An 11306-nucleotide genomic window follows, 5' to 3' on the forward strand; every position below is an offset into this window, starting at 1 on the left:
TCCATTAATGGCACCCCACTCCAGTACTCTTGCCTGGAAAATCCCATGGATGGAGGACCCTGGTGGGCTGCAGTCCATGGGGTCGCTAAGAGTCAGACACGACTGAGTGACTTCACTTTCACTTTTCACTTTCATGCATTGGAGAAGGAAATGGCAACCCACTCCAGTGTTCTTGCCTGGAGAATCCCAGGGACGGGGGAGCCTGGTGGGCTGCCGTCTATGGGGTTGCACAGAGTCGGACACGACTGAAGTGACTTAGCATACATGTATCCATTTTCTCTCAAACTCCTCTCCCATCCAGGCTGCCACAAAACATTGAGCAGAGTGCCCTGTGTTATACAATAGGTCCTTACTGGTTATCCATTTTAAATATAGCAGTGTATATCTGTCGATCCCAAACTCCCTAACTATCTCTTTCTCCCAGTCTTATCCCAGCAACCACAAGAGGAACATGGATTTTTATCACAATTGTTTCCCTATTCCAATAAAGGGATGTGTTTAAAATAAGTCAATCTGCATATCAGATATTTTTCTTTGAAACAAAGATGACTAAAGCTGCCAGAGCTGTAGTTTCCACTTGGAATTTCCATTAATACTTTGGTGACTCCTTAGTGTCAACGGAAACATCTAAGTCCCCATACTCCTCTTCTCTGTCATCTCTGCCAGCTTCTAATTGGAACAGTTCCAGGACTGCTACTGCTGAACAATTCCCACCTTTTCTCACATTTTTACCTGCCACATCCAATACTCTGATAATTTTATAGATCATCAAAAAGAAGAAGAGCTGCCACTGTTTGGTCCTTCTCTATTCCAGACAAAATTCTTACATGGTTGAAGCGACAGCCTAGGTAACATTTTATATTTTGCATTTAAATGGTAGTTCAATTCCCATAGAGCTCCACAGACTTTATGAAGATTTTTCAGGTTCTCATATCAGGTCAAGTTGATCAATCTCCTTATCTAGTTCTTGAGACAGTTTGGTTACCCACAATATTTAATGATCCTAAAAATACTGTAGCGAACCTCTTTAACAAATATTAGTAAAATCAACTGATCAGTCTGTTAGTCTATCCATTTACCTATCCATTGCCTTTCTGAAAAAAATAATTTAAGGAAACGTATTCATTAAATGTTTAAATGAAGCTGTGAATATTCCAGGATAAAACTCTACTATACTGATCTTCAATCACTCAAATCCTTAGTGTGTGATCAAAATCCACACCAACTTGAGGGGAAAGAATATTATACTGGGGGGATAAAACATAACTTATTGCTAAAACCCCAGAAAAACTTGTTGGAAAAAACCCCAGAACCATATTGCGCCCTGGCCTGTAGTCAAGAGAGCCAGGCCCCTGTCTGGGACAGTCCACTGGGTCCTTCCACAGATCACCTATGTCCCCTGGTCCTTCACCTCTTCTCAGTTAATAAAAGAGGAGGTGAAGGGCGGACGATCTTGGATGTCCCTTCTAAACTTTCAGCCTATTTTTAATAAGAGCCTTCTAGCCAGTTATTTTTAAAATGATAGTAAATGTTCCAAATCTAAGCCCCAGTATATTGGAACTTCTGCAACTCAAGAATTAGTACTTGGAATTTCTAGTTTGATGATGGTTAATTATCTCCATCACTGTACAGAATATACTTATGAGAAAATGAAAGTCGCTCAGTCGTGTCTGAGTCTTTGCGATTCCAAGGATTATACAGTCCATTGAATTCTCTAGGTCAGAATACTCGAGTGGATAGCTGTTCCTTCTCCAGGGGATCTTTCCAACCCAGGGATCAAACCCAGGTCTCCCGCATTGCAGGTGGATTCTTTACCAACTGAGCCACAAGGGAAGCCCAAGAATACCGGAGTGGGTAGCCTATCCCTTCTCCAGGGGATCTTCCTGACCCAGGAAATTGAACTGGGGTCTCCTGCATTGCAGGTGGATTCTTTACCAACTGAGCTATCAGGGAAGCCCTATACTCATGAGAGGGGATGCAGAGAAATCAATCTTAGACCCCGTCTGAACAGACTGGCCTGGTATTGGGAGCTGGGTTTGGTTGGTCTCTTTGCTTCTCCCATAAACTCTTACTGAGCACCTCTCTGCAAAGTCCTGTGGGAGGTGCTGAGAGGCATAGGGAAAGAGCAAGGGATGCAAAAAAAGCAGGACGACTGAGGGCGGAGGCAGTGTCCACACAAAGACCGGCCCTGGCAAAGGACAGACGTCACCACTGTGAAGCAGGGAAAGTGCTGAGAACACTCTCACGGGGAGGGGACACCCCATCCACTCTCCTCAGTCCAGAAGCAACGGGTGTCACCAGTACCTGCCAACAATGACCCGTAGGACCCCACCATTTACACACCTGAAAAACCTCGGCTGGTGCTCCACCTTATTTTCTTCCAAGACCCGCCGCCTTTCTCTCTGCAGCTGTTCAATCCTCTGCTTTTGTATTTCAGCTTCTTCTAAGTTCCCTTCTTCTAGAAACCTGAGACATTAAGGGAAAAGATGAAGGAATATAAATGCCAAAAAATGGAACCATCATTACTACCAGAACTGCACATGTACAGACTGGATATTCAGAATATCCTCCTGTAAAATAAGATACGTCCCAACCCTTAAACATCACTTGGAAGTAGTGAGGGATGACACTGTGCTATGAACTGGTGATACAGACATGGTTCAAAAAATTATATCTATAAAAAGGAATTTGGGGCAAAATCTTCCTCTCGTTCCTGTCTTCAATTCTACCTGTTTCCTTCCTACCCCACCCACCGTGGGTAGCCCACCGTGACTAGTTTCTTGTGCATCCGTCTAGAGATTTCTTATTCATATATAAACAAACATTAACATACATTCTCACCTCCCTTTTAGAACAGAAATGGAAGCAGGCTACACATACTGTGCATACTTTCTTGGTTTGGTTTCTTTTTTCTTGCTTTGTTTTACTTAACAATATATCTTGGAGATCTTTCTTGGTAGTACATAGATCTCTTTTAGAGATCTCTAGATTTTTTAATAGATATATAATATTCAGTTATGTGGGTATACCTGAATTTATTTAAACAATTCTCCACTGATAGATATTTGAGATGGTCTCAATCTTTTTTACGTTATAATTAATGCTGCAGTGAAGGACTGTGTACAATTGCCATTTTTCACATGTGTTAGTTTATGTATAAGGAGATGATTCTAGAATTGGAACTGCTGGGTAAAAAGGTGAGTTTGCAATATGTCTATTACTAACTGCCCTTTACAGGGATTCTAGCAATTTACATTCCCACCAGCAGTGGTACTGGAATGCCTCTTCCCTGTACCCTCAGAGTACATCAAACCTTCGAGTCTTTGCCATCTGATGGGTAAAGAAATGGTATAACAGCATGGTTTTTAAATTTTTACATTTCTCTGAGCAAGACTGAGTATCATTTCATATAGTTAGGAGATACCTGCACTTCATAGCTTGTAAACTGTTCATTTTCCTATGTCTATTTTTTGTTTTTTTCCCCAAATGGATTGATCTTGATTTCTAGAACCAAATCATGAAGTAAGCTGCTCAGTCATAAATCTGTTGATTCTAGGTATACATTTTATTTATTTTACCATGAAGAAGGATGCTGGGTTTTTTAAAATAAAGTGAAATTTTCTTTTTTCCCCTTGGTTTTGAGTCTTAAAGAGATAGGCCTTAGGGCAGACATTATGCTTTCCATTTTACAGAGTTGGAAACTGAGACTGAGAAAGGTTAAAAGACTTAGCATATGTCATACAGCTTGTCAGCCTCAAACCTAGGATCAGAAGTTAGATTTCAATGCACCAAAATAGTTTAAATTCAAGGGCCAAGGAACTGAATGCTTTTATTCTTTCAAATACATAGTAAGTGTATTTTTTATTACTATATGTAATATAGTAATGTAAGAACACTCTTTTAAAAAAACTTTTGAAAAATTTATTTCAATAGAAACGGGAATCTACTGGTGAATAAAGGTCATGCCACACACTGCTTTAAGCTGGGCTCTGCTCCTTCCACAAGGTTGCTTACAGTCCCCCTAGACTTCTACTCTTGATGACAGAATCTCTCTCTTTTAGGCTCCATTGGTGGCCTAGAAGATGTTACTAAGCCTTTTTATAGTTTCACATCTCTGGAGGATAAAGACCTGAAAAATATCCTTACCTTTGATCTGGCCTGAATCGAGTATCGGTAGGTGGTAATAAAGACTTTAACAATGGATCCATTTCATTTAATTCTAGTGCAAACTGTGTGAAGCCATAATATTGCTCATAGCCTTTTGGCATGGGATCTAAAAGAAAGAGAGATCGTTCATCTCTAACTTGAATTGCATTCACATCACATTTTAATTCTTTCACCTTTTTCATCTCAGACCTGCTACAGTTTTTTTCTCTCAGCTCCAACCTCTTCCATTTCTATTAAAACATTCTGGCTTACAAAGAGGTTCTGAATTTTTCTCTATAAATTTTCCTTTCTATAAGTTTCCTTCTGCCTACAAAGCTAAGGCCTTCTTTGTGCAATCCAAATTTGTTAAATATCAAAATGTTTCTATAGAATTGTAAGTTATAAAAATAATTTGTTACAAAAATAAGCATGCTGAAAAGAACTCCAGGTCCATTTTTACTAACAAGACTCTCACTCTAGAGAATCCATTTTCATTTAAGAGATGTCAAATTCTTCTGAAACTGTCTAGTACCTAGAATAGTGTTGGACCCATAGCAAGAGGTCAATAAATGTTATACTTTACTTTCATTTCTGCTCCTCCTTTCCTCAATGCAGGGCCTCTCCGAATCTTACATATTTTAATTTTAAACCATCTCAGGAGAAGCCAGGAATAGAGATGGGATTATATCAGCAGAAACACTGTCAGCTGGAACCAAAGGGGACAGAGAAAACGGGACTAAATGAAGCAAGGCGAGAAAACGGGACTAAATGAAGCAAGGCTGTTGGACTCTTGTTATTTTACAGATGGAACCAGAGAGCTGCCCAGCTGCAAACATGCACCACCTTCAGGCAAAGGGAGGAATGACTCTGAAGGTGATTCAGAGACATTAGGCTGCCCTCCCTCCACAGGCCCAGACCACACAGGCCCAGGGCGCAAGGCTGCTTCCACTTCTCAAAGGGCTGGGCCACTGTGCAGCTTCAACATGCCCAGCCGCCACTACCCAGAACCCTGGGGGTCTTGGGAGCTGGGCAGTGTCCCAGTGCGCCCAGAGGGTAGGGCATCAAGCCAAAGAGGAGGTTCCCCAGTCTTAAGACCTAATGGCATTTGCCCTGCTAGGTCTTGGGCTAACTTAAAACCCATCATCCCTTTCTTCTTTCTTCTTTCCCACTTTGGAATGGGAATGTCTATCCTACGCTCATCCTGCCACTGTATTTTGGAAGCACATTTTGGTTTCATAGGTTCATAGCTGGAGAGGATGCATCACACCTCCAATCTCACCCATGCCTGATTTAGATGATATTTAAATGAGACTCTAGAGTTGATGCAGGAATGAGTTAAGACTCTTGGGGCTGTTGAGGTGGAAAACATACATTTTGCACGTAAGAAGGATATGATTTTGGGGGCCAGAATGTTAGACTTGATGTTTGCCGCTGCTGCTGCTGCTAAGTCACTTCAGTCCGACTTGATGTTTACGTTCTCTCAAAGTTCATATGTTAAAGCGCCACCTCCAACATGGCTGTATTTGGAAATCAGGTCTCTAAGGAACTGATGACGATGGAGAAGGAAATGGCAACCCACTCCAGTAATCTTGCCTGGAAAACACCATGGACAGAGGAGCCTGGCAGGCTACAGTCCGTGGGATCACAAGAGTCAGACACGACTTAGCAACTAAACCATCCACCACTACAAAGTGAATATATGCCTAAAGATAATATGTGAAAAGGATATTTGCCATATACTAGCTAGTTTTTTGGTGGGAGGGTGGGAGTCAAGGAAGACTTGGGGTTATTTTTTCATCAACTTCCATTTTATACTTATTTATAATGGTCATTATTTTTACTAATACTGTAAAACTATGAAAATGAATAAAATACTAAAAGTTTCATATAAAAAAAAAAAGGAACTGATGACGGTAAATGAGGTCAGAAGGGTGGGCCCTCACCTGCAGCCAAGCCACAGGGAAGACTCTGACCAGAGCCCAAATTCGCCTGTACCCAGCCTTCGGAACCGTGAGAAAATGAATTTCTACTGTTTAAACCACCCAGTCTGTGGTGTTTTGTTATACCAGCCAAAGCAGATTAATGCAGTCATGCTGTCCTAATTTTAATTCCAGCTAAGAATCAAGCTAAACATACCTAAATTTATGTCTTGGATAAATCAAATATAGACTAATCAAATATAGTCTACTCCGAGCCTTTGCTCTAGTTGTCCACACATACAAATACAAATGCTTTCTGTGAACTTTTCTGCAGACCCATTTTTTGAGGCTTCAGAAGTCCATTTTGTCTAATTCTAGTTCTCTGGATCCTAAGCATAAAAATAATAGCAAAGCTTCCTATTGTGCCCTCAAAAACTCATCCTAGTCTCCAGAGTGGAGACAGTGGGTTTTTTTCTTGCAGACAGGCCAGGGATGCTCACAACCATAAACAGAGACATAAAGTCAATAAATAACAAGAATAACAGCTCACACAGTGTTCTTTTGTCAGGGTACTGCTTTAACACCTGGACCAGATGGTGACTCTCATCTGCAATACATTCTTTAAGCAAAGGAGAATGAGTGTTTCACTCATGAAATGTTACGTGTGCCTCTGAACCTTTGAAGCCAGGGAGGTGGCAAGTGGTGCCAATTCATTCTAGCTTCGTGGCAACCTCTCTGACGGAAATGGGTGGATACTACCCATTGAAAGAAACATTGTTGGCTGCCCACTCTACAGTCATCTCTCTTTCTTGCTAATGGCTGACTCATCTGTTCAGGTGTCCTTATGCCCTTTCTAGGGAATTAATCTAAAGTCATCAGAATCTCTCCTGCTGACCCAGTTGCACAGGATCAATTAAGGGATGAATCTGGTTCCACTTCAGGTTGACAAGTTACAAACATACATTTGGGGACTTCCCTGGTGGCACAGTGGATAAGAATCCGCCTGCCAATGCAGGGGACACAGTTTTGATTCCTGATCCGGGAAGATCCCACATGCCTCGGAGCAACTAAGCCCGTGCTCCATAACTACTGAGACTGTGCTCTAGAGCCTACGAGCTGCAATTACTGAAGCCTGCGTGCCCTAGAACCCACGCTCCGCGACAAGAGAAGCCACCATGATGAGAAGCCGGCACACCACAACGAATAGTCCCCACTCGCCACAACTAGAGAAAGCCCACGCAAAGCAGCAAAGGCCCAGCGCAGCCAAAAATAAAGAAAATAATAAATAAATAAATAATTTTTAAAGAAGAGCGGAGCCTTGTGGGAGACTCTGAATCCAGAAGAATAAGTTGGAGTAACAAGGACCACATTTGGCCTCCCAACGTAAACCACCACCAACAAAAAGGAGACAGACAAAACAGAAAGATACATTTGCTGGGGGATACTAGGAAATTCTTCATTCCTGAGAAGAAAAGAGTCACAGCAGAAGAAAGCTCTTCCATCCTGACATCTCCTCTGCTTACATGAGAATATGATATTGAACTGAAACAATCATATTGCGTCCAGGAGAAGAATTATAACTGCCATATCAGGAGTAGCAGGTGGTGTTATTGGTAAAGAACTCACCTGCCAATGCAGGAGACATAAGAGATGCAGATTCAATCCCTGGGTTGGGAAGATACCTTGGAGAAGGGCATGGCAACCCACTCCAGTATTATTGCCTGGAGAATCCCATGGACAGAGGAGCCTGGTGGGCTATGATCCATAGGGTCGTAAAGAGTCAGACACAACTGAATTGACTTAGCAGGCACAATGTGTTCTCAATGATCTATGTTCTTGAGACAGGTAAGTTGCCTATGTAATAACCGTAGGGCCACACCCTCCACACTTGTTTTTAAGTAATAGTACATATCCTAATGATTTAAGCCACTATTAGAATGGCTTTCCTTTTTAGATTTTCTTTTTATTTTGATCAGACTAAAGCATCTTAAGGGTACTCTCTAAGGGCAATGGTTTTAGAATATAACCATGACTCAGGAAGATATTTATCAGATGAAAAGACGGGCTAAACTCTTAAAATGTTTTAGGGGACGTGTTATGAAGTTTTGGCTTCCATACCCTTTCTCCCCCCATCTGCTTAATGAATTTAGCATCTTTCTAGAATTATAGGAGAGATTAGAGTGGTTTATGGTATTGGGAAAATCTAGGGGACCCCCTAACTCTTGTAGGTCATTCTGCTTTTCCAGTAAGGTTTCCCTATCTCTAGAATGACTTCTTGAACTTCACTAATAGCATTTCCTGTGTGCCTGGTATAGGCAAAGGAATGATGTGCAACCACAGATAAGCAGTGGCTTTGTTCTGGGATTAAGAACCCAGGACTTTACCAGTCCAACAGAGGTATTGTTGATAAGCATGAGGATGAGTCTGAGATATAACTAGGTGAATGACAGTAGAGCCAGTTGCTCTGCTGCTGCTGCTGCTAAGTCACTTCAGTCGTGTCCGACTCTGTGTGACCCCAGAGACGGCAGCCCACCAGGCTCTGCCGTCCCTGGGATTCTCCAGGCAAGAACACTGGAGTGGGTTGCCATTTCCTTCTCCAATGCATGAAAGTGAAAAGGGAAGGTGAAGTCACTCAGTCGTGTCTGACTCTTAGCGACCCCATGGACTGCAGCCTACCAGGGTCCTCCATCCATGGGATTTTCCAGGCAAGAGTACTGGAGTGGGGTGCCATTGCCTTCTCCAGCCCGTAGCTCTAGCATAGTTCAAAGAGAGGCTATGCTATGCTATGCTATGCTAAGTCACTTCAGTCGTGTCCGACTCTGTGCGACCCCATAGACGGCAGCCCAACAGGCTCCCCCGTCCCTGGGATTCTCCAGGCAAGAATACTGGAGTGGGTTGCCATTTCCTTCTGAAAGTGAAAAGTGAAAGTGAAGTCGCTCCTGTCGTGTCCGACTCTTAGCGACCCCATGGACTGCAGCCCACCAGGGTCCTCCATCCATGGGATTTTCCAGGCAAGAGTATTGGAGTGGGGTGCCATTGCCTTCTCCGCAAAGAGAGGCTGGATATACTAAATGGACGCTGACGTTCACCCGCAGGGGGTTCTTCTGGCCACGCCCTCGCTTTGCTCCACCTGGCGAACCCAGATACTAACTTGCTCTCCAGATGCAAGCGGATGAGGAGGAGCCGCCGCAGTAGATGCTCTCGTGCCATTTCCCGAAGAGCCGATGTACTGCTTTTCCACTCTGGTCAAACACTGTACCTTCAATCTCATGGGCGTTAGTGCTCCAGTATTTCGCCTAGGAGTAAAAAGAGAGTCATCTGTTAGTGTTTTGGGGTCAATTTATTACGAATGTTAAGAGAAAAAAGGAAGAGGAAAGAAACCCGCAAGAATGATTCTATGCTGCATATGGTTTGTTGGTTCCGGCTTTTTAAAAATTCATACTTTTAATTATTTAATAAAAATTAAAAGCTAGCTCTTTATTTATAGGTTGTAGCTCAATCATCAACATTGTGTAAGACATAATTTTCTATCTACTTTCACATCATGCACTGCAGGAAGGAAGGGATCATCCACCAGGTGGGGGTTGACCCTTAAGCCCCTTCCAGAACAGCTGTCCCCTGACTGTCACTGTGGTTCTATTACATTTTAAAAGAAATGTAACTCATATAACTTACTCTCTCAAGGAACTAGACAATCCTTTGTAAACAACCATTTTTTTTTTACCAAGTTTGTAAACCAATCAACTTTCAGTTTCTACTATTTATTTTTTTCCCCAAACCAGATCTGCTCATCTAACTTATAGGAACCTTATGCAATCCACATTCCCACTGAGTTGGTCCTGGACTGAGAACAGCTCAGCTAGGCCCAGCCTTGTGGATTTTACATATACAGTACCACACTGCGGTCAGCAGAGGGAGCGCTAAGTCCCTAGAGTTGAGTTTTTCAATTTTCCTTGCTTGCCCTAAAAATCTGCAAAAGACCAGAAGGCATGACTCCATAAATCAAAAAATTCTACTACTATTTTCAGCCAAAATAGAATCCGTATCTGGAAACCAATAAAATAGAGTGAAATTTCCAGGCCATATCTGGTAGACTAGCTTCCCCATTCCAAGTCCAAAATAAAAATGGGAGGAAGGGCAGAGTATAGCAGTACCTCAGAGATTAATCAGAAATGTAACAGCGAGTTCTCTAGTCAGGTTAAAAAGGAAAGCAAACACTGTCCAAGCTTTTAAGTTTATTCTAAAGCAGGAGTCATATTTTTCTCTGTAGAGATATTTGTCAGTAAGTCCAATTACTTATTGGGAAGCCACAGAAAGAAGCAGTCATGCTCCACACATAACTGCTGCTTTCAAATTATTTTTCAATACCAGAGGCACATCCAGTGTTCTAATTCTTTTCATCTCTCATAGCTATGAAAAATATGTTCCCTGGTCCTCAGTAGATGAATACCACATGGATGGTATAAATGGGAGTGAAGCACATTCTTTGGGGAAATTTCTGAGAGCAGGATAGCTTGCACCTGGATCAATCAATCAATGTATCTATTATCTGTCAATCTCCCAGGTATATATACCCCTTATTCAGGCTCCTTTGCTTCTTTTTTGAAAGACCTTAGATGAAGCTTTTAAGGCAGGGTCATCTTTGCATGCTGCATTGCTTCAGTCACGTCCGACTCTTTTCAACTCCATGGTCTATAGCCTGCCAGCCTGGCCTGTCCATGGGATTCTCCAGGCAAGAATACTGGAATGGGTTGCCACGTCCTCCTCCAGGGGATCTTCCCAAACCAGGGATCAAACCTGCATCTGTTATATCTCCTTCATTGGCAGGCTGATGCTTTACCACCAGCACCAGCTTATTTTATGCCAAATCACTACTAATTCTATCTACAACCCAGTTTGACCTATAGGCCATCTCTCCATAATGCCCCCCCGCCAGTTGCTATAGGTGGTACAGAGAGGTACTGTGCGAAATTCCACAGTTAGAACCTAATCTCTTGGCTTATGATTTTGACCTTAATTAGATGCAGATACTCCTTGAGGAGGGTAACCCTTTACGGCCACTTGGTATATGTGAGATTTTTACAGGCAAGAGGGAATTTCAGGAGGGAGAGAAGGTGGGGAAACGGGCTCAAATCAAGGCAGATGGAAAGTTGGATAGGTAAGCAGATGATTCCAGGCTCTTTGCCTGAGGAAAAACTGTTCATTTATCCTTGAACGTGCACGAGACTCTGCTGTGTGCTA

At 42.4% G+C, this 11306-nt stretch overlaps 1 protein-coding gene across 4 annotated transcripts in view; it reads right to left on the bottom strand.

Moving 5' to 3' along the window:
* OSBPL3 (oxysterol binding protein-like 3) overlaps nucleotides 1–11306 on the bottom strand; it is a 135233-nt gene that overhangs the window by 7631 nt on the left and 116296 nt on the right. For all 4 annotated transcript variants that reach the window (XM_010855375.1, XM_010855373.1, XM_010855374.1 and 1 more), the window contains 3 exons: nucleotides 9217–9361; nucleotides 4147–4273; nucleotides 2344–2466 (listed from right to left, as the gene is read on the bottom strand). In XM_010855375.1, coding sequence (XP_010853677.1) covers nucleotides 2344–2466; nucleotides 4147–4273; nucleotides 9217–9361 — 395 coding nt within the window. The remainder of the gene's footprint in view (nucleotides 1–2343; nucleotides 2467–4146; nucleotides 4274–9216; nucleotides 9362–11306) is intronic.

This window comes from Bison bison, unplaced genomic scaffold (genome assembly GCF_000754665.1).
Source record: "Bison bison bison isolate TAMUID 2011002044 unplaced genomic scaffold, Bison_UMD1.0 scf7180017864364, whole genome shotgun sequence".
NCBI classification, from domain to species: Eukaryota; Metazoa; Chordata; class Mammalia; order Artiodactyla; family Bovidae; genus Bison; species Bison bison.